This window comes from Trachypithecus francoisi, unplaced genomic scaffold, assembly GCF_009764315.1.
Source record: "Trachypithecus francoisi isolate TF-2019V2 unplaced genomic scaffold, Tfra_2.0 Lachesis_group16, whole genome shotgun sequence".
NCBI classification, from domain to species: domain Eukaryota; kingdom Metazoa; phylum Chordata; class Mammalia; order Primates; family Cercopithecidae; genus Trachypithecus; species Trachypithecus francoisi.
Genome location: NW_022681461.1, coordinates 31,459,321 through 31,483,125, shown reverse-complemented (window position 1 = coordinate 31,483,125; position 23,805 = coordinate 31,459,321). Strand labels below are relative to the sequence as shown.

At 38.7% G+C, this 23,805-nt stretch overlaps 1 protein-coding gene across 2 annotated transcripts in view; it reads right to left on the bottom strand.

The window, feature by feature from the left end:
- Nucleotides 1–23,805, bottom strand: part of SMARCA2 (SWI/SNF related, matrix associated, actin dependent regulator of chromatin, subfamily a, member 2) — a 184,017-nt gene that overhangs the window by 125,760 nt on the left and 34,452 nt on the right. For both annotated transcript variants that reach the window (XR_004443442.1, XM_033237198.1), the window contains exons 5-9: nt 23,206–23,461; nt 15,987–16,113; nt 13,854–14,027; nt 11,906–12,079; nt 9,405–9,575 (exon numbers count right to left, since the gene is read on the bottom strand). Coding sequence is in view for 1 of the 2 variants with exons in the window: in XM_033237198.1 (XP_033093089.1) it covers nt 9,405–9,575; nt 11,906–12,079; nt 13,854–14,027; nt 15,987–16,113; nt 23,206–23,461 (902 nt within the window). In the remaining variant the exon portion in view is untranslated. The remainder of the gene's footprint in view (nt 1–9,404; nt 9,576–11,905; nt 12,080–13,853; nt 14,028–15,986; nt 16,114–23,205; nt 23,462–23,805) is intronic.

The following is a 23,805-nucleotide window of genomic DNA, read 5'->3' as shown; positions in this document are numbered from 1 at the left end:
AGGACTTCCTGGTAACTCTCTGGTATGTAATAGAATTTCATTGTTACCTCATTATTATCTAACAGAGCTTAAGTGTTAATGCCTTTTATGTTCATTTCTCTTTGCTGAGACAAAACATGTATTTTATGAGCAACCTGTAGAGAGTCACTTAAAGCCAGATGTGATCTGAGACCAGCACACTAGAGATTTGTAGATTGCGTCTTCAGGGACTCAAAGAGCTTAAGACAGGGCAGCATCAAGACAGTGGTCAGAATCTGAAATGTTCTTCTCATGTTTGGGAGTGGGAAGACAAATCCTGACATAATTAGCTCAACTTTCCTATGCCCTAAGCAAGTTTTCTTCAGCAATGAAGAACAACATTCTAAAACTGTCCATCAAGAACAAGCTCTGATAGCAACAATAGACACTGGGGACTGCTAGAGGGGGGAAAGAGGGAGTGGGGCAAGAGTTGAAAAACTAATTATTGGGTACGATGATCTCTACCTGGGTGACAGGATCAACTGTAACACAAACCTCAGCATCACGCAATATACCCAGGTAATAAACTTGTACATGTATCCCCTGAATCTAAAATAAAAGTTGAAATAATAAAAATAAAATAAAATAGGATTCTCAATAAAAAGAATAAGCTATGAACCACTCCATGGGTATAAAAACATAAAACTTTATGAGTTCCCTGGATGTTTTTAATTCCACCTAAATTTCTTTCATAATATACAGTATTTCTACCATGTGTATATGGGAAAATTTGATGCAGATATTGTTGTCTCATGAAGAATTCTGTTATCTACCATTTCTTACATATCCCAATATCTTAGTCCATTAACTTCTATGTGCCTCAAAAACAACCTAAATGAAAAAAGTTAAGAATATGTCATATCAGCCAGGTACGGTGGCTCACGCCTGTAATCCCAGCACTTTGGGAGGCCAAGGCGGGTGGATCACAAGGTCAGGAGATCAAGACCATCCTGGTTAACACAGTGAAACCCTGTCTCTACTAAAAATACAAAAAATTAGCTGGGCGTGGTGGCGGGCGCCTGTAGTCCCAGCTACTCAGGAGGCTGAGGCAGAAGAATGGCATGAACCCAGGAGGCAGAGCTTGCAGTGAGCCAAGACCATACCACTGCACTCCAGTCTGGGTGACAGAGCGAGACTCCGTCTCAAAAAAAAAAAAAAGGAAAAAAAAAGATTATGTCATATCTTGTACATATCCAAGAAAGTCTCATCTGTAATATACACAAAATAATGTAAAATTTCTTCCACTTATGATAACCTCTCTGACAAGTGAAATCTTTAAAATCACCTCTATAGAATCCCTATTTTAAAGTTACTGCTGGAAAGCTATACTATTTCTGCATAGTATAATGAGAAAAAAAAAAACTTTAGTCACTTCCTTTGCCAAGATGCTTGAGAAAATGAGCTTTCCTCCCTTGGGCTCTTTAGTTAATTAAAAATAAAAAATGATGATACAGAATCAATATGAACTCAACTTTGTTTACTTAAGATATCAATTATATAATACGTTTTTGCCTTCTAGAAAATAACTCAACTGTCTTGTGACAAAATAGCTTTTAAGAAAACACTTAAAGTTTAAAATCCACTTTTATTCATAGTGAAGAAAGGCAGTTCCATCAGCATTTGAAATTTCTGAAGTTCTTTTACAATGCAATTTTCTTACCAAAAATACATGTATGTATGTATGCCAAAGCACAAGGCATAAAAAAAATGCAGCTTCTACCAAACAGTAGGAAATAAAATACTCCCTTTGGTTATGATTTTCCAAGAAATTAAATTTCACCCCAGAGCGAAAATACTTATAAGCTCAAAAGAAATGATCAGCTTCGAAGAGCATCAGGCTCTACATCTAAGCTAGTGACACAGAGAACAATAACAGAACCCCTGTATTCAGAAAAGAAACCATCCCTGCTACCAGTCACTGAAGGTTCCATTTTTGGAATTCTCAGAACCTATACTCAGGGGACTATTTTAATTAATGGGGGAAAGTCAATTAATCCCACCATTCTTTCCATACAAATCAGAAATAAGCTACAAATTTGGCCAACAAAGAAAATCAAATGAGACAATGAATAAGCCAATTTCAAATATCTAGCAAGTGGAATTGGATCACCATTTCAATGAATAGTACATTAAAAAGCTTGAAGCATCATATATTAATATAATCAAAACTATTCTAAAGGATACTTTCTTATGAATATACTATAGACTAGCAAGATTGTTATCTAAAAACTGTCTCATGGTCAGGCCCTTCCATTACTTAAAATCCCCCAAACTATTTTTGAAAATTCTATTAGGTATCAAATCTGAGAGACGGAGTAATATTAGATTTAAGACAGTTGGTTCTGGAATTAGACAAACTGTGTTTGAATCTTAGCTCTCCGTAATTAAGTGCAAGCGATCTTAGTTGTATGATCTTGAGCAAATCATTTTCTCTTTGCATCTTAGTTCCCTCTTGCATAAAACAGGAATGGTAACTAACAGTGCCTATATCCTAGGGCTTCTGCAGGACTGGGTCACTGTTTCAACACGTACAATCCAGTGTCCCAATTAATAGATATGCTGCCAGCCTCAATCTCTACATTGTACAAGGGTCAACGATAGTCCAAGGACTATTCTTTTATGTCTATAATTAAGACTGGCTGTAGCATTTCCTGAAAACTGCTTCATAAGGCTACGAGGTCAGGGATTTTTGTCTGTTTCGTTCACTGATGCATTCCCACACCCACAAGGGCATCAGGCATTTAAAAGGCACCAAATAAATATTTGGTGATTGAAGGAATGAATGAAAGCACAAAGAACAATGCTTTCCACTTAGCATATGCTCATTAAATTATTATTATCATAAATAGGTGCCAATACATTTGCAAGTCATAAAATAGTTAAGAGCACATACACAATCAGCCATTGAATTGGTGCTCTGTGTGACTTCCCTCGCAAGCATGCCCTGTCCTTGGACCCAATTCTGCCATGTTATTCTAAGAGATAGAGGCCAGGTGGCAGTCTACTCTATGGCAAAAGATGTCAACTTATCCCATCGTTCTTTGGATTCCTTCAGTTTGATGACATTCCTGGTTAGCGCGCTTTCATAAGCCCACGTACTCACATCAACCTCATGCTGTGCCTCAAAACTTGAAAAAACAAAGCAAAACAAACACAACTGTCCCCTTTTTTGGTTCAAAATTAACACCCAAAAGCTTGTGATCTGACTACTGTTTGAGCTGACTTCGGACAGTCTCTAAGCACCTGATGAAATGTCCTGGTGTGGATGCAGCAGCTGCTACAGTGTCTTCTGCCACCTGAGAAATTTTCATATGTAGTTATCTGCATCGTGTAATTGCAAACGCATGCTATCAATATTAATGGTTGATGCCGGCACTTATTTCCATTGATTGAAAACAAAACAAAACACTGAACAAGAAACTTTGTACTGGCTTCTTCCTACATGCAAAAAGAGTTTAGAACTAATTATGCTTATGTAGGAAGGGAGGAGTATAATTAACCTAATCAGGTAAGGGGACATGATAGGAATTTATTCATAACTAAAGATTACTCATAACTAAAAATTACTCAAACTAAAGACAGTGTGTGTTCCCAATTTCAAAGGCCAATGTCAATTCATATCTTCCATTTAGCAAAGTTCACAAACAAAGGTATGTGCACGGCTACCCTTCTTCCTTGCAGAAGGTATAAAAAGTAATCAACAACAGGGCTGAGGAAGGAAAGAAATCTCTAAACATGAAAATCTCATGTAAGCTGAACTCAACAGAAGATTTCAGTAGGCCATTTTATTTAGATTACTATAACATAGGCTATAAACAGCCTTATTACATAAAGAAACAGTTTTAAATCAAATATTTTACAATCTCTATTATAAAATGAATGTACTTTATCCCCCAGTGGGTGTTGTTGTAATATACTGAAACAACATTCAAATGTGCTGGTATCTGAAGGACTCATTCTGTTTCGCTGGAAACCTAAGCTTTCCAAAACCACTTGAGTTATTTTTACTGTCATTTAAGTGGACCGTAAGATAGGTAATCGGGTAATTTTAAAAAATGCCCAGGAATATCAAATTAACAGGCATTTGCAAATTACTTGGGTTGTTTCTTTTTTTTTTTTTTTTTTTTTTTTTGAGGCGGAGTCTCGCTCTGTCGCCCGGACTGGAGTGCAGTGGCCGGATCTCAGCTCACTGCAAGCTCCGCCTCCCGGGTTCACGCCATTCTCCTGCCTCAGCCTCCCGAGTAGCTGGGACTACAGGCGCCCGCCACTTCGCCCGGCTAGTTTTTGTATTTTTAGTAGAGATGGGGTTTCACCGTGTTAGCCAGTATGGTCTCGATCTCCTGACCTCGTGATCCGCCCGTCTCGGCCTCCCAAAGTGCTGGGATTACAGGCTACTTGGGTTGTTTCTTACAGAGAAAATTAATTTGAACATTTTGACTCAAGTAACTGGCCAATCCAGTTAAACAGAACTTTGCTCCAAACTTCTAGTCTCACCCATTTTGACACTGAACTAATCAAATAACTAATCACTGTGGCACTGTGTTCACCTATCCTTACAATAGTTCCTACACTGGAATGTCCAGAATCACATTAGAACCTTTCTTTCATCTATGAAAATGTTGTAGAGGAAAGCTGTAATAAAGTATATAATCTTTGGGGAAACTGTAAGAGATAAAAAAACTGAGAAGAATCAGGGAGTAGCTTGAATTTAAAACAAATGTCTCAATAATATTACTGCTTTGCTTTTCAAGCTCTTTTTACTGAAAATTGTGCCAACAGCAGGCTATTCTGACATTCTGGTATCTAAACAGGATAAAAACACATTTCCTACCACTATATTGGCCAATACATTATGCCAGGAAGGTTAGACCTGCAAAATATCACAGTCCTGAGATAATAAGTGGTTGGTAAGGAAAAAGAGAGAGAGAGACAGGATAAAAGAACTTTTAGAAAGAAAATCGAACCCTCCAATGTAGACTATATCTGGCCTAGTGTTGCCTCAGAGATTCTGAGTATGTGCCCATTAGTATCATATGTTTCCAAAAAATGTCACAAATAAACAACACAAGAATAGTTCTGCTGGTATACATCCCACTGAAAGATGTGGAAGGGAGAATTAAATATTTAGTTTTGGCTGATGTCAACAGCTCTGGAAACTGAGCCCCTGAAATAGCTAGACTTTTTTTTTTTTTTTTTGGAGACAGAGTCTTGCTCTGTCGCCCAGGCTAGAGTGCAGTGGTGCCACCTCGGCTCACTGAAAGCTCTGCCTCCCGGGTTCACACCATTCTCCTACCTCAGCCTCCTGAGTAGATGGGACTACATGTGCCCGCCACCACGCCCAGCTAATTTTTTGTATTTTTTAATAGAGACAAAGTTTCACCGTGTTAGCCAGGATGGTCTCAATCTCCTGACCTCATGATCCACCCACCTCAGCCTCCCAAACTGCTGGGATTACAGGCGTGAGCCACCGCACCTGGCCGATGGCTAGACTTTTAAGCAATAGGCAGAGGTGCTCCTGGTATGGGCTCCTAACCACAGCTTAAGGAAAAATGTACCCTAGAGTACTGTGAGAGATGCCTCATAATCACCAGGAACCCTTGTAAATCAGAGGCCATGTAATTAGAAAATTCTCTTTGTAGGAGTTGGGGGAACAGGGTGGTAGGCAGAATTTATCACCTGAGGATAACTCCTCATGTCTCTTCTGCATGCCTCAATATTTAAAGAATCTGCCATTGTCCTCAAAGATAACCTACACACTAATATTCTAGTGATTTCCAACTAGACAAAAAGTGGTGACCAATTATTACTGATTCAACGCCACATTCAAAGAATATGCAGTAAAGGTTTAAAAAAAGATTTATTTTCAGAAAAACATAACCACATTATAATCATGATCCCACTTTCGTATCATAGAATAGCTTGATGAAATAATGTTTACTGAGCACTTACTATATGTTAGGGTGTATTCTACATGCTTTAGATAAACTTTCCCATGTAATCCTCACTACAAATCTATGGGGTGGATAATGTTCCTGTTGCCTTCTTACAGATCATGGGCCTGAAGCACTATGGTAATAGATCTTTTAATGAAATAGCCTACAAGAGAATAACAGCAAATTAGTATATATATTTTCTTACGTAGTTTTGATTTTAAAAGATTACCTGCTAATACGACCCAATTCACTAATTTAGCCATGTTCACGCCAGTTTTACTTGCCCTGGTGCCTTTATCTAGCCCCATTCTCTTTTGTACCGTGTAGGAAACCTCAAGGTCATGCAAAATGCACATTATAGCACATTCATCTTGAACACCAAAGAAATTAGTTTCATATAACTAGGTTTTCAATACTTTAAAAAGTATTCCTCCTCTGACACTTAAGGAGATACATGTAGTTCACTTCTTTTTCTTCCATTTCAAGGGCTTTAATGGAAGACCAGGCTGAGAATGAGAAGTTTCAAAATGATTTATAAATGTGTACTTCAAAAAATGTCTGTAATGATGAGAAAACTAAACAAGGTCATAACGGGTTAAAGGAAACCTACCCTATTATTCACGAGCAACAAGTAAACACAATAAACTCCCAAAGAAAGACAGAGGCCTCTGTTCTTCTAGGGAATTTAAAAAAAAAATTGTACACTAGTTTAATGCTGAAAATAAAAGGTAATCCTTTTCAGATAAAATTAAGTGAAAAAGTCAATCATCTTCATGTTTAATAGCACATTTCTTAGAGTTATCTGTAGCTTAGTTGTCCTTCAAACTTAGTGCTATTAGCTATTAGCTCACTGAGTAAAGTACATTTTCTCAAAACAAAAGTTTATTGAAGTATTTGTTAATTTAAAAAATACTGATAGGTACAGCATAGTATTTAATACCATAGAAAAGTGCTAAAAAGGATAGCAGAGATTTTTATACTCATGGACACGGAAGTTTTCCTCCACCACAGAGAAGCTAGAATAAGCAACTCCCAATCATTCACTCTAATGGAGGGAAGAAGAACTCACAGATAATCCAAAATGTCAAATCAACTTTTCAAAGCATCCCCTTCCTTTGCACTTGAATAAAGGTGCATCTGGAACTGGATAATTCATTCTTAATGAAGTCTTAAAGCCCCGCAAAAGAGACAGGAACCAGGAAGGGTTAAGGGCCTCAGTTTCTTTTTTTTTTTCCCCCTTTCTTTGTCCCACTTCTCCCAGAAGGAAACAGAGCCCCTCCAACTTAGCCCTGCTGAGGGCAGGAAGTGCTCAAAGGCTAGGCACCCAAGAGCATGCAAGGAAGGGTAGATGGCTGACCATAAAGTAAAAATTCTGCACACTGATCATGTGAGATAATCAATGGGGGATACTCAAAGATACCTGTAAGGTAGACAATAGTTGCTTTGATGTCTATTACTCACTTGCCAAGAAATCAGGCCCCACCTCCAACTGGAAACAGTTTCCCTCCACAACATTCATCCCAGCTTGTAATTGTATATTTGGGTGCATGTTGGATTAAAATCTGTCTAGCCTCTCTTTCTCTCTCTGATTAATATCTGTCTAGCCTCTCTTTTTCTCTCTCTGATTAAATTGTGAGAGAAGGCAGGATGTTTTCCTCACCATTGTACCCTCCTTCTCCCAGCATTCTAGCACACGACCTAGCTCATAGTAAATGTTCAGTTAGCATATGTTGAGTGAAAGCGTAAGACACAAAGAATAAGTGCTATTACCAAATTGAAGGCAAGGGTTTGAAAGGGGCATGCCAACTTACAGATCATGCAGAGTAACAACTGAAAAATAATTGTGACAGGTCCATGTTCTGTACAGATGAACACACAAATATAGGCATAATCATCAACACTCAATTGTGTATCTTTCTCTGCCTATGATGATGCAGCTATCTAACACCATGGCAGAAATCTATTAATTGTAAGCCATAATCTCAAATCTGGGTCATTAGCTTTTAATCATAAAGAATGTAAAACACAAATTTTAATACTAAAAACACTAACAGTGATAACCTCTGCAGAACACACGGCTGAATTAGGAAAAACTAAAAACTGCCATTTAATGGGATCTACTTACAGAATATTCCAGAATTCCATCTTTCTCTGCTATCAATATGTCAGTAATTTCTTTTTAATTTTTAAACATTTTTTATGGAAGTCAAATAGACATAAAAAATTCACCATCTTTATCATTCTTAAATCTACAGTTCAGTGGTAATAACTATATTTATATGATTTCTTTCCCCATCATCCTTCCCTCCCCCTTACCTATATGTTCCTCACTAATTCTGAAAACATCTTTTTAAGGTAGGAATTGGAGCTGGAGTTTTGCACAGTCTATAATGCTACATTGACAAGAAAATGAGGTATTCCTCACCAACAAAATGTCTAAACACAAGCCCTGAGTCATCTCTCGTTCATCTTCACAATGAGGTAAGCTATCTTATACTAAAGAAATCAGTGCAAGAAGGCACCTTCTTAATCACTTATTCCTCCTCCTTAATTATGAAACATAATTTTTCCTCCAGTATGAGGATTCAGGGGCCATAAAATTAATTATTTTTTGAAAAGCATTTTGTTCAATTATTCAGTGTACAGAATGAATGATTAAATGCTACCAATCCTCGACCTTTACAATTGTGACTTCCTGTTGATGTTTGTACCTGGCCTAAACAGAATTTATCATGAAAACACAGTATCAACCAAGAACTAGATGACTGGATGATTTAAGCTTCAAAGAGGATCATATTCACAGGCCTGTCCTCAGCAGGTTACTCTTGAATTGAGATACAATATCTGTAGAGATTCTAAATCTCACCCTTCATTTCTCATGATAATTAGGAAATATTTCACATAGGGACTCTTTTTTTATGTGATTTTTTTATGTGATTGGGGTTTTTTACCTAAAACCCCAATGTGCACACACTCACCTCACTGCGACACAGGCACAGAACTGAATGAAAAACTTTGGCACTGCCATCTGTCCAAGTAACTATCGCCTATATCTTCCTCTGGCTTCTTCCAACCTGTACGCTGCATTTTCGTCTTAAATTTCTTTCATAATTGAGTAATACCCTGTCATACTGGCATTAAACTTAAGCAAACACTTACTTGTATCTGTTTTTCCTTTCCCAATTAACTGTATGTACTTAATTTAAAATCTATTAAACAATGATTTATGAACACTGTTTTAGTTTAGTACATCCTATTATTACGCCCTTACCTCCAATAGTTGTCTAGTATATCTAATCAACACTTTCATGCCATATCCATTTACGCAATTTTCACAATTCAGTCATTTAAACTTTCACCAGTTTAAGAAGTAGTACTTAAAGAGCAATACTCGCCTTAAACTTATGCCTGCCCATACACCCTGGACTCAGCTGCCACCACTAGGATACGCACCTTCTTCCTCCTCCTTCTCTTCTTCTTCTCTTTGGCTGCTTGGGCTTGCTTGTGCTCCCAAACCAGGTTGGTCAGATTGGCTACATACTCATCGGTCTGCTGCAAAAGGTAAGCTAAACGCCTGTCTTTCTTTTGATCAATCAGTTTTCTATAGCCTTCCTCATCTTCAGCCTATTAAGGAAAGAAGAGTATGATGAGAGCATAAAATAAGCATGCAGACAAATCCACTCTCCACTTAGTCCTCCCCTTGACAGTCTGCACTTTGACTGGTAGGAGTGTAGCAAACTGGATGAGTTGGGCTGTTCAAGCCATTGCACAGAGTTTGAAGCAGGGCAAAAACACAGAAGTGTGACGCCTACATCTCAGGACACTGGAGTTTACAGCAAAGTCCGGGCACAGAGCCACGCTGTACGTGTGGTGTGATTAAGCACTCTGAGCCAGCTCTTTGTTTTCTGTGTTGCTTTAACTGTACAAAAAGATTTTAGAATTTGATGACTCATGATCTAAAGTTTATCTTTAACTCTACATTTCAGAAATTTTCACATATAATCAAAAGCAGAGAGAATAGTATAATTTCTCCTATAACCAACTCCAAACAACAAAAAGTAACTTGTGGTGATTCCTGTTTCATTGCTACTCTTCCCCTAAACCCAAACTGAATTGTCTTGAAGCAAATTCCAGACATAATATCCTTTCATTCATAAATATTTCAATAAGTACTACTAAAGGCAAGGAATCAGACGGGCTTTTAACAAATAATGTCTTGTATTTTAAAAAAGTCTTTCTTTTTGGCCTTACAAACTTTGTGGTTGATAGGAAAGATCAAATTTGGGGGATTTTTTTTTTCCCCCACAGATCTGCACTCAGTAATGGGCCCAGGTGACTGGAGACAAGTCACTTAGCACCTGAAGTCTGGTACTGCTGAGCAATAAAACAGATATAGTAATTTCCACTTCCACCTCCCATTAAGCAACATGATGAGGTTAAACAGAATAAAATTCTGATGTACTCTGAGCCATTCTGAGAGAAATGTCTTTGTGTATCCCAATAAAAGGACACTCCAAATTATTTTTATCATGTAATGCCACGATAAAAGGAACAAGCTGCAAAATCTTTAAGCGGCAACTCCATTGCAAAAACGAAAACAAAAACTTGGGATCTTCTGTCCAGGGGTGTCACTCTAGCATCTGCCTGAGTGACAGCAGCTTCATCACTCAGTCTAGTTGCCGTCTGCCCTGTGGATGAGCAAGAGCCTCAAATGCTATTATAACTCTAATTGCTTTTGGTTATGGTTGAACTCACTTGAAGAAAGAGTGATAAAAAACTTCAGTTTCTCTATTATCTGTATATTCCATCATTTAATTGCAAAAATTAATGATTTGCAAATGCCTAATCATTAGTGTCAAACCAATCTGTTACTGAAGTTCTAATATAGTTTCACTTCAGTTGAGTCAGACAAATTTGACTGCTTAGTGATCAAATTACTATAAAAATGGTCTAGTCAGAAACCTCTTGGACAGTCCCCTCTCTCCCCAGCATGGAGAGGGAGGCAGGATAGGGTAGTAAGATGTGGTAGTACCTGGACACAGAGGCTTTTAAAACATGTGTTTACTCTCTGGAATTCAAAAAATGAAAAAAATGCAAACTGCAATACCAGCAAGGAAGACAGTGTCACTTAGAATTTTTCAGGCACATAATTATGGGCTAAGACTAATGACCTTATCTTCATCTACGCAGGCATTATGTCCTAGATAGAACCTGCAGGTCTCCTATAATTATAACATCAACACACGTTTTTCTAAAATCCACAGTATGCTCTGAGGTCCAATTCCAAAAATAAATGGTCAATAAAAACAAATACTCAGGCCAATAATATAAACCTATCTCTTCTGTGCTTATATTTATATACCCATTAAAAAATAACAGTGCAAATGTAATGATCCATGAATAGCCTTTGACCATAACATGGTTATCACAAAAAAGGCAACATTTCAAAATCAACTTAAAAATCACTTATTACACTGTTACAGAATAATTTCTCCCATTAAAAAAGAAAGATAAGCACCAGAGGCTTCAAAATACAGACCTTCTTAGATTTGAAGACATGACTTAATGTATTATTCATTCCAAAAAACATGGTCATTCATCTCAAAGAGGCCATATTTTTTAAAGAACTGCATTTGCCATCCATCCAGATTTGGTTATCAAACTCATGCAAAATATAGTACCTGCTTTTATGAGAGAAGCTGTAATCTGTACTGCAATGCCACCCCAGGACACAGAAATACTATACTCATCAGTCATCCCCCTAGATTTTTGGCATGTGCTGTCCAGGAAAGAGAAAAAGTTTTTACTTCATCTGCCTAAGGTTCATATAAATTTATTAAAATTTTTGATAAGCAGTTTTCACTTTTTCTTTCTACTACCACCATATTTAATGGTCTCATTGCAGACGGATGTGGGTTGAGTGGTTTCCCGGGCTCCTGCAGGGAGTTCCTTACCATCAGTCGCCGCATTCTCTCCTTTTCAATCCGCTCTGTCTCCTTCTTCTGCTCTCTTTCCGTGTTGGCATGCCAAGTTGCCACTGCTTTGGAGAGCTTCTGGATCTTTCCGGCCACAGACCGATGATACTCCTTAAAATCTTTTGCATGTTGCAAAATACTGTTCAGGTATTCCTAGAGGATCCAAAAAGGGAAGAAAAGGATACTTAAAATCCATTGCCCAATGTCCTCTGAGCTATCAATGTGTCCAAGAAAACTCTTAGTGTGTGTTTAACAGCATGGGAAGACTAGAATCTGTTTGGGGATAGGTGCCTAGTATGTCTCTGCAGTTGAGGTGCGGGCCATGGGGCTGGTGGGAAAGATGGCCTCTTTAGGTTCCTTTTGTTGCAAGCTTTTGAAAGAGAAGCCTCCTCAGCCTTGAGGGTGTGGCCACATGAGAAGGGAAAGATCAAAGACTGAAAGAGACCTACAAAATGGCAATGATAAAATGTGAAGCAAACCACTCATTCACTCCAAAATAAACCTGAGGAACATGGGCAGTTCCAGCAAAAAGTATGTCATAAAAGTAATGTTTTTCTGCTCTAACTTAACTACCCTAGATTATGACCCAAAGTAAGCTGATACAAAGTTAAAATTGCCATGCAGAATTCATATCCACTTTTTAAATATATCTCTATTTACACTAAAATCCCACATTTTTTTCAAAAGGAAACTAAGCTAAGCACTAAATTAAGCACAGGAAAACAAATACAATTTATAGGACTATGACAGGAAAACAAATCCTACATCAAAATATTTCCAAACCCCCAGAAAGGAATGTTTTTAAATATTTGCCTCTGTGAAATATTCAACTAGTCCCTTCAAAGAGGCCGGGACACTATTATATTTGTTATGAAAATAACTTTTTGCTCTCTACTTTCCAAGTTCCTGCTCCCAGAATTTTGCTCTAGGAAACGCACCTATGCCCACCCATTCAAAAACTTTCCATGGGATTATGAACATGACACCTGTTATGGACTGAACGTTTGTGTCCTCCCAAAATTTATATATTGAAATGCTAACTCCCAATGTAATGGTATTAGGAGGTAGGGCCTTTGGGAGGTGATAAGGTCATGAGGGTGGAGCCCTTACGAATGGGATTAGTCCCCTTATAAAGGAACCCCAGAGGGCCGGGCGCGGTGGCTCAAGCCTGTAATCCCAGCACTTTGGGAGGCCGAGACGGGCGGATCACGAGGTCAGGAGATCGAGACCATCCTGGCTAACACGGTGAAACCCCGTCTCTACTAAAAATACAAAAACTAGCCGGGCGAGGTGGCGGGCGCCTGTAGTCCCAGCTACTCGGGAGGCTGAGGCAGGAGAATGGCGTAAACCCAGGAGGCGGAGCTTGCAGTGAGCTGAGATCCGGCCACTGCACTCCAGTCCGGGCGACAGAGCGAGACTCCGCCTCAAAAAAAAAAAAAAAAAAAAAAAAAAAAAAGGAACCCCAGAGAACTTTCTTGGTCTGCTTCCACTACATAAGAAAACAAGAAGTTAGCAGTTTGCAACCCAGCAGAAGACCCTCACCAGACCCCGGCCATGCTAGTACCCTGATCTTGGGCTCCCAGTCTCCAGAACGGTGAAAAATAAATTTCTGTTGCTCATCAGCCATCCAGTTTATGCTATTTTTTTTTTTTTTTTATAGCAGCCCAAACAGACTAAGACAGTACTAAACCTCATTCTGCTGCTGAGCAATTGTATGACCTTGAGCAGGTCATTTACACGTCCTGGCCTAAGCATCCTTGCCTATAAAATGATGTGGCTGGATTATGTAAATGTCAAGGAACCGTTCTGTTCTGTGATGTCCCCACCACCTACAAGGGTCCATTTTTCAGTCATTCTGACCCCATTCAATGACTTCATTGGACAGCTCTGTCAAAGTGAGGGTGAACAAAGCCCAGGGTCTAAGAACCTGGTGTTTCTGACGGCGTTTCCTCTCCTGCTCAATCTTCTGCTGCTTCTCCAGCTTCTCAGTCATGCGAGCTTCTCTCAGAGTCTGGCGCTTGCTCCGTTTGTATGCTTTGGAGTTGAGAGCCGTCTCCAGGGTCGTGTCCCTGCGCATGCAGGCCACCACCTCCTGTCTCAGCTGTCAAGAGGAGAGCAGTTAGAGAGCCTTCCCAAACAGAAGCTAGGTTCTCGAACCCTGGCCTTCTCTAGGTTGCACTTAATGGAACACAGTGGGGCAGGGAATCTCTACAAGCTTCTCAATCATCTTTGGTCTGTATTAAATGAAGGAACTAAAATCATGCCAAATGTATGCAATATTTTCAAGGATGGTACAAGATTTTTTCCCCCAAATAATTCAAATCAAAAGCAATTATAGTACTGTAACAGTAAAAGAAAGAAAAGATGTTGTCTTGCCTTTTAAATAACATCATTTTATCTAATTATTCTAATGATACTAATTAGCTAATAAGCTTTTTAAATTTTTCACTGTTTTAAATGTCATGTTAACATTCGCTTTGTGTTTAAAGATTAATTTTAATGATGCTCCAAAAAAAGAATAAAAGAATTACTTTCACGTATGGTAGCAGCAGGTACTCCACCAACGTTAATTCATAGTCTCATACAAACGATGGGAAATACGGGTTTTGGCTTCTTCCCACTCCAATAATAATATTCTTTCCAAGAGAGCTACATTTTGTATTATATCATGAACTTATTTTAGATCATCACAAATGTAATACTTTTATCTGTATTGCATACTATGTGGTGGTAGGGGGTAGGGACTAGAGAATACACGTTAAATAATCATTCCATTGAATCTGAAATCATCATTAGTTACAGTTAATTTGATTGGGAAGCTTCATAAATAACACATTTTTAAAATAATATCAAACAAAAATCAGAAACCAATAAGAATCCAGCACAGCAATGCTAATTTGAACATAAACTTATTCCTGAAAATACACTTGGTTCATTTAGTGAGATTCATTTAGTGAGATTTAGTGAGATTTTATCCAGCACTTTATTAATTCATCTTATGAGGTCACCAATAAGAAAGAAGTAAACAGAACTCAGAGAATTTTCCCTTCTCTTTTTAAAATTTAAGCTGAAATCTACTCTCACAAACCAAGAGCCAAGTAGCACCTACCCATCACTAATGTCCATCTGTGATATTATAGCCAGTAAGGCAAATATATACCCAAATTCCTACAACAACAGCAAGTGGAGTGGCCTGTGATTTTACTCACATCCTCCAACAGACCAAGTCAATACTTCCAAACTACTTTTACTCATTAATCATTCATTTTGCATGTTCCAGGCTTTAACAAAACAAACCCATCTGACTAACAATGAAAGGTTCCTTATCCCCTTTGGCTTAGTGAGGCAATCTGTGGACTAGCAAACTTGAACATTCTGAGTCCACAAGGCAAAACTCATCAAAGTGAAAATTAGCTCTAACTCATTCCACTAGTCTCTTACTAATTTAGAAATCAGAAAATAGGTCATTATACTGGCTTTTAATAACTACTGTAACGACAAGAACAGATAATTTACGGATTAGTCACTGTATGAGCCTGATGTGATCAAACACTCCAAACTTAGATATTGGTGAATAAATAAGCTATAAGACACTGTTTTATGTATTTCTATAAATGATGAACTACTAATTCAGTAGAGTAGCTATCATATTTGTTAAAATTCTTTTCACAGTCATGGCTAGCACTTAACATCTGTGCTTACAAAGAAACTCCAATCTACTACCTTCTGGTTTTTCCTTGGAGTCATAAAGGCAAACACGAGCTACCCCACTTGTTCCCAAGGTTTTTCATCCATGGTAACAAAATGCCATAACTCTTGACTTTGTAAACCATAGTACAGGAGGAAAAACTCTTTCCCATATACAGAAGAGAAAACCAGAATAATAAGCAGTTCATCTTCATTATTTTTAGTTGTAAGCTGTTGGTCTAAAAGATTCACTATTTTACTATGTTTCTATCTTTATAACAATATCGAATAGACTAAAGGCAACACAGATAACACTTTAGGAATAATTACATTTATTTCCTACATCTCAGATTCACTGGGGAAAAGGTATTACCTGACGCTGGAAATTGAGTAACCGAAGTGCTTTTAGTTCCACGGTTGCTTTGGTTCGTAAATCTGGTGGCAAAGAGCCAGGCAGATTTTCCAGTTCTTGTATCCTATGAGCTATGCGGGCCTGAAGTCTAAAGGAAACAATAAAATGGGGAAAAGGGGGCAGTGGAAAAACAATTACAATTTAATCTTACATGATAAACAATGACATCAGGTTTAAGGTCAGGACAAAACATATTCCAGATACTGATAGTTGATTTCTGACACCCAACTAGAATTTTTGATGTTAAGCAGAGAAAAGTTACCTTTGCATTAATGCAGACAGGTATAGGTTAACTTAACAATGTGGCTTCCTCCATAACCTCTATCTAACACCAGGGAAAGAAGGTTCACCCTGTATCTAGTGGGGAAGTCAAATATCCTTGCTCGCTCTTAGCAGAGAGAGAAAATGAGAGACAGAAACAATTGACTCGCTTCCTAACTCCCAGCCAGACAGAATGCAGAGCTGAGAGGACAGACTTTTTTCTAACTTCTAGTTCTGTCCTAAGGCAACCGGACCATTTGTCTTCTTTGCCAAGATGCTGATGACGAACAGCCATTAAAGCGGAGAGAGCAAGAACGGTTTTAGGTGCTGATGCCACAGAAATCAGCCAACCCTAAACATTCAGAAAGCGCTCTGCCAGCCACAGCCACTTCCTCCGTGAGCAGAGCTTGCCTGAGAAAAGAAAATACAAATGAGGCTGTTTTTAAAAAATCAGGGCCAGCAGTAAATAGTACTCAAAAACCAAGAGTTTCTAGAAAAGGATGTTGAGGATTCTCGTTTTACACACCATCAAAAATATAACTGCATGTATTTCCGCATAATAAAGGCAGAGTAGAAAATAAAAGACCTCTCACTTTAGCCATTCACTTGGGATACTATTACTGTTAGATATATAAACTGCTGGTTTTAGAGTTCACCTGAATCCTATTCTGACAAATAATTATATGCCATTTAAGCCTGTTTTTAGAACTATATCTCCTAAATTTGAGGCAAACTGTACTGAACTAGATTTCAACAAAGAAAGAATAATAATAAAATGAGTAATAAGTTAAACTAGGTTAATATTAACAGCACTAAGTGCCTTTAATGCACAATTGTATTTAATTGTCTCTTTCTTACACACACAGACACGCCTCTCTCTATAAGGTTAATGTTATAATGGTCCCATTTTACTGATGAGGAAAACTGAAGACACCTGGAGATACCACAGAGCTCGTAAAGAAGGGGGCCAAGATTGGAACCTCAATTTGCCTGATATCAAAACCACTGCATTGAAATAGTAGATAATTAAAATATACTTTCTGAGAACCTTCCTGGATCTCAACTATAAAAGTTGAAAATTAAGAATTCTGTTAAAAATTATGCACAGCCATTAAAAAAAAAACAACCAAATCATGTCCTTTGCAGCAACATGGATGCAGCTGGAGGCCATTATCCTAAGCAAATTAATGCAGGAACAGAAAACCAAATACCGCATGTTCTCACTTTTAAGTGGCAGCTAAACATTGGGTATTCATGGACATAAAGATAGCACCAATACACACTGGGGGCTACTAAACGGGGGACGGACGGAGGGAGGGCAGCAAGGGTTGAAAAACGTTTAGGTACTATGCTCATTAGCTGAATGATGGGATCAATTGCACCCCAAACCTCAGCATCATGCAATACACCCATGTTAAGAAACCTATTCATGCATCCCCTGAATCTAAAATAAAAGTCAAAATTATCTTAAAAAATGAATATTACAGTTTTTTCCAAACATGATGGTGTTGCCAGAGTACAGAGCTGAGAGGACAGACTTTTTTTCTTTCTAACTTCTAGTTCTGTCCTAAGGCAACCAGGCCATTTGTCTTCCTTGCCAAGATGCTGATGATGACAGCCATCATTTTCATTAACATGAAAAAGTAAAACCTCCTGGACCTAAATGTTGTAGAAGATCTAATACTTCATATAGCCAAATATCAAAATGAGTGATTTTTTTTAAAAACCTACAGTTGCTTTGTTTGGAAGGGAAATAAAATGTCATCATTTTTAAAAATTTTAAAACGGTGGTAAGGAAAACTATTTTTCAGGGACTTCAGTAAAACTAATATCTACGACTGATTCTTATTTTATTTGCTATATACATGTTATTCATTCTAATTTCTTAAATGATTTGTCATCATAATGTGTCAATATTATCACTGCTACTATGCTGTTATTTTTTGTTTATTTGTTTGTTTGTTTGAGAGGGAGTCTCACTCTGTCGGCCAGGCTGGAGTGCAGTGGCACTATCTCGGCTCACTGCAATCTCCGCCTCCTGGGTTCAAGTGATTCTCCTGCCTCAGCCTCCCATGTAGCTGGGGCTACAGGCACGTGCCACCATGCCCGGCTACTTTTTGTATTTTTAGTTGAGATGGGGTTTCGCCATGTTGGCCAGGCTGGTCTCACCTCAGGTGATCCGCAGGCAACAGCCTCCCAAAGTGCTGGGATTACAGACGTGAGCCACCATGCCTGGCCCATGCTGTTGTTTTAACTATGCATACCAACACAAACAACAGCATTTTAAAATAGTTTAATCATTCAAAAGACTGAAAGTTTTGTATTTCATGCACAATAATAAATTCATCATTTTACTCTTTTGGCAAAATTGTTCAAATTCTCCCAACTTTCTTCCACATTCCTTTTACTAGTGATACGCATGAGATTATTACTTTTCGCTATATGAAACAGACATCTACTTCATTTACTCATTTTCTAAAACATCTACATAGCCCCAAATATCTGGATACAGCAACAGATGTTGCATCTTAACAATTAAGATGTAAAGAAAAAAATCCACTACTGATTTTTTTGAAATATAGAATTTAAAGGGAAAAAATAAAACTGAGACAACTTTGCTTTTACAGGTTAAGGTCATACCAAAGGAAAGTTAAGTATGATAGTGGTGTGAGATCATGGCCAATGATTTGGTTATTCCAATTCCTTGGTTCTAGATTCCTTGCAGATCTTTCTTATTTGAATATCCTAGAACTCAAACTATCCCTTGGTATTCTGATTTACTCTCTTTGACAAAGTGGGTCAGACGCTAAATTAGAGGAATTCCTACTTAATCTTCCAAACAACCATGGAACTAGGACTAAATAAATAATTGTAGGACAACTGGGTTGATAGGGTAGAGATTACATCACACTGAACTGGACGGTGGGAAGTAGGGAAGTGTAGGGAAAATGAGGAGGTGGGGAGTGGGAACCCGCGGTAGATGGGGCACTGTGTGACTAAGGCACTGGAGAGACAGGGTAGGAGCAAGGGGACTGCACTTCTCCCTGAAATGACTACTTCTCCAAGGAGCCTAGTATTTGTCAGTGAATCTGATTCCCTGGCACAAAAGAATCCCTCTTCCATGGAAAGGAGGCAAGAACTACGAAGTGCAAACTCTAGGAGAAGAGGAAAGGGAGATTCCATAGTAAAATTACATGCATTTGATTCAGCACATGGGGGGTGAGTAGCAAAGGTATAGGAGGGGCTTCTTTAACACAGAAGATTGTATCTTTGTTGTTGTTGTTGTTGTTAATAGAAATCTTCATTTTAAATAATGCTCCTCTCCAGACAATTTCATCTCCCCATCAGTGAGATTCAGCAGGTAGTCCGATAACGAGAGTCAGGATTCTAAACTTCCCGAAACAACAACAAGATGTAATACTGCATAACTGCAGGAGACTCATTTAGTGTCCTCACGAGTACAGAAAATTGATGCAGAATTAGGTCACACAGGTTTTTCATACAGATTGAACAGTAAATCAAGAGGGGTTACTGTTCTGGCAAGAAAAAGACTTCCATTAAAGGCAACAGTATTTGTTCAGGTCCAGAGGAGAAGTTTATGATTCCTGTAGGAGAGTTATTTGAACAGAAAATGACACTGGTACATTTTGTTCCTTCAAGGAACTGAGTGACACTTTAAAAAGAGAGTGTGTGTGACTTTTTGTAACTCTGCAGGTAAAGCAGCTATTGGTAATTTTTGCGAAGGAATTTTCAGGATTGCAATGGCGACAAAGGCAGGACAAAAAAAAAATCACAGGTAAGTAGCCTATGTCTGCTTCCTGACACAAGCAGGATATACCGCTCTTTTCATACTAAATTCTGACTTTATTCCGAAGAGGGCTGATGTAATTCAGAGACGTTCTTTCCAAATAAACTCCTTCAAGTGTGAAATGCATCTTCCATGCAAACATCTGCGGAATTAGTTTACATGCCAATGTGATGATTCCTGAGGTACTTTTGACCAGACATCTAATTCTAAATAGAAGAAAGCGAAGTTAGGCACAATGAGAAGCCAACAAAAGTGTGCCAAAAAGAAAAAAAGAAAAAAAAGCAGTCCAGGGAAATATCTCTCTGACACTTACTATGGAAGTAATAAAGTTCCACTACAAGAGAAAGATGGTCAAAAAGAAAGGATCCAATTTAAGTGGGAAAAATGTTTCAGCTAGAGAGTTCGTACAAAGCTGCAGCGAAGTGCTCATAAGCAGACATCTATTTATGCTATGAATGAAAAGGAAGGTCAATTTGTCAACGTTCTGCTTTTATGATGAACAAGGAAAAGCAGCCAACTGACTTAAATGTTAAAAAAATTTAAGATTCTGAAAATTTCCTGTCAAATTTCATGGACAAGGTAAATGATATTACAAGACCCAAAGAAATTAACATCTGTTCAAGAATTTGACAGATGATTTTTGCTCAAACTAAGTTTATCAAATTGTAAAAGAGGTTTTTTAGACCTTTCTCTAATCTTTGATCAGATTTGATAAAGATGCACTGGATCCTAACAGTTACCAATGCTAAAGGCTGGTAAGCCATTCTATCACAAAGGGTCAAAAGAAGAAAAAAAATAGTTTATTTGTTGTCCTTTGCAAGTGCCTAAGGGACCTAATTTAACCCTTTTAAGGGATAAATGTAATCTCTGCAGTTGAACAACTTATCTTCATATAGGCAGAAGACAGTTATTGCTCTGTAACCAAAGAATACAAAACATGCCCCATAATGCCGTCACTACAAAACTATGCTTCTTCTCCAGGTGGCCATGGGAAAATTCAGGCCAAAGGACCCACAACCTTTGTGGATTCAGGGTTGTCCAGATCAGTCATTTCAAAAGCCACATGGCTTTACAAAGGAGTAGGCATTTATAAAGCAATAATAATACTATGAAAAATAGCCATTCTCCACATTTTGCAATGCACATAAGTTAAAAGATACTGACAGCATTTTTTATTGACATAGGAGTGCAGAACAAAATCTTTTTATACGTTGGAAATAGTACTACTTAATACCGTGTACTTCAGAAGACCATCCATTAAGGTAATCTCCAAAAAAGTTCCTAAAATAAACTTATTACAAGAAAGTCCTGCAATGAAAATTCCAGAAAAAATGATCAAGAACATTTAGGAGCTAGCAAAATAAAAAGTTAAAACACACTTGTGCACACACACATACCAGGCTGAAAAAGGCAAAAAGTCTAGACATATGTAAAAATTTCTAGCTATAGAAAGCATCTCTCTTCTAAGGGTAGTTCACATAGTTTAACAAAGGTACTGGTAATTCAAATGGCAAAAAAATGTTTTAACTAGGGAGCTAGTACAGAGCTTTTTCCTTTACTAGGGTAGGAAAAAAAATATTAGCTCTTAGGAAGTCAGAATTTTAGAGCATTCACATTGTATTTCTCCATTCTATTACTGACTTTTTCCAATACTTTTAGTTTTTTAAAAATTCAACAGCAACGTACAGAATGTACTGCACATTAGTCTACTGCACATGAACAGAGGAATATGCTAGCATTTGACTTTATAACACACAACAATTATTCACCCAGCAGAATCTGCCTATCAGCACTGAAATATCAATTGACAATGAGTATCTAGTTCTCTGGGAATACATGAAATGTTGGAAATAGCAAGATAAAATATCTTAACATGATTATTAATAGTAATGAGAGTAAAGTTACACTCTTCATTAAAAAAAAATAAACACATCTAATGGCAACTAATCCTGATTTCTTTCAGAGTACCTCTCAAAGCTGGTAACAGCATTTTAGTCTAACAACAAATGAGTGATGTGCTTTTCAATAAAGATTAAGGTTATGTTTTAAAAGGGAGCCCAGACACGGTTTACCAACATTCTCTATAATTTTTAAACTCTAATTTTCCTTAAAATTAAGAAGTATTTGGGAAATAATAATAACTATTATTTATTGAATGTTTCAGTATCATTTTATCTTCCCAACACTATGAGAGGTACCTTCTTTTAGCCTAGGAGGAAACTGAGTCACAGAAAAGAGACATAACTTGACCATGGTAAGAAGTTACTAATGCCACAGTATGCTTTCTGGCAGACTCCAGAATCCACAATCTCAGCTTTATTTTATATTGACTTAATATTTGCTGGACTCCCTTTTGGGTTGACATTAACCATTTACATCAGGGGTCTTCTAACTACAGCCTGCAGGCCAAATCCTGCCTCCAGCCTGTTTTTGTAAAGTTTACTGAAAGGCAGCCAGCCCATTATTGTTCACGGCTGTTTTCCTGTTTTCGCACTACAAGGGTAGAGGTGAGTTGTGACAGAGATCATATGGCCCCACATGCATAAAATATTGACTATCTGGCTCTTTACAGAAAGGGTTTGCCAGCCCCTGATTCTGATAAATGGGCTGAATCAGGTAAAAATTAAGTTTCTGGACTAATAATTTAAATAAGGACCTTGTATAAAGACACTTGCACAGGGTATACCCATAAGGCTGGATCACACCATAGACACACGTGAATTAAAACAAAGTTTATACAAAGTTACCAAAGTATGCTTGAGTAGAAATATACAATTAACATGAAAATCAGGCCAGCACAACACACACAACATCCCACCACCTCAGTCATTATTCAACGACACAAGTACAAACAATGACAATGTATTCCATAATCGAAGTGTGAGATGATCACTTTCTTGGGTCCACAGGAAGTCCCCGTCAGCTTCTGATCTTCAAAACCCCAGTGCCCACCTCGGCACCTGGCAGGCCACAGGGATGGATAAGTTTTCTGACTGAATGGGTGAAAATCACAGTTTGGCCAACCAGCGGGCAGGCACCTCACCCCCCTAGACTTGGTGGCACTTGCTAGAACACACAGCAGGTGAGCCCCTTTCTGGTGGGGTGCATTACCTGTATTCCCGCTCCTGCAGAATTTCCACGGGGTCCAGGCCTTGCGGTTTCTGGATGGGGCTGATACGGCTCTGCTTCTGCTGCAGCTGAAGGATGGGCGAGGGCTGCCCCGGGGCCGGCTGCGGCACCGAGGGCCCGGGCACTGCGGCCGCGGGCGGCTGCGCGGCTGCGGGGGGCGCGGGCGAGGGCCGGCCGCTGGGCGCGGGCACCGGCAGCTTCTGCGGGGTGCTCGGGCCGCTCAGCTCCGGCCCCGGGCCTGCGGGACAAGAGCGACATGGGCAGCTCGGGCGGGACGGCGCCCCGCGGGCCACACCCGGCCTGCCCGCCGCCCCCCGGGGCCCAGTGCTGGGGACCATTAAGTGTCTTAAACACCTAAGGGAAGAGAAGAAAAATAAAAAGGAGGGCAAGAAGGAAGAGGAGGAGGGAGGGAGAGGAGGGCAAGGCAGGGAACGGGGTAAAAGGAAAAAGAAAACGAAGAAGGAAAAAGACACAGAAAGAAAAAAGAATCTGGCATCTATCCCCATAGGGAAATGGCATTCACTAACGAACATGGGTTCAAATGATCCGAAAATGACTGCGACTTAATACAATTAAGGAAAC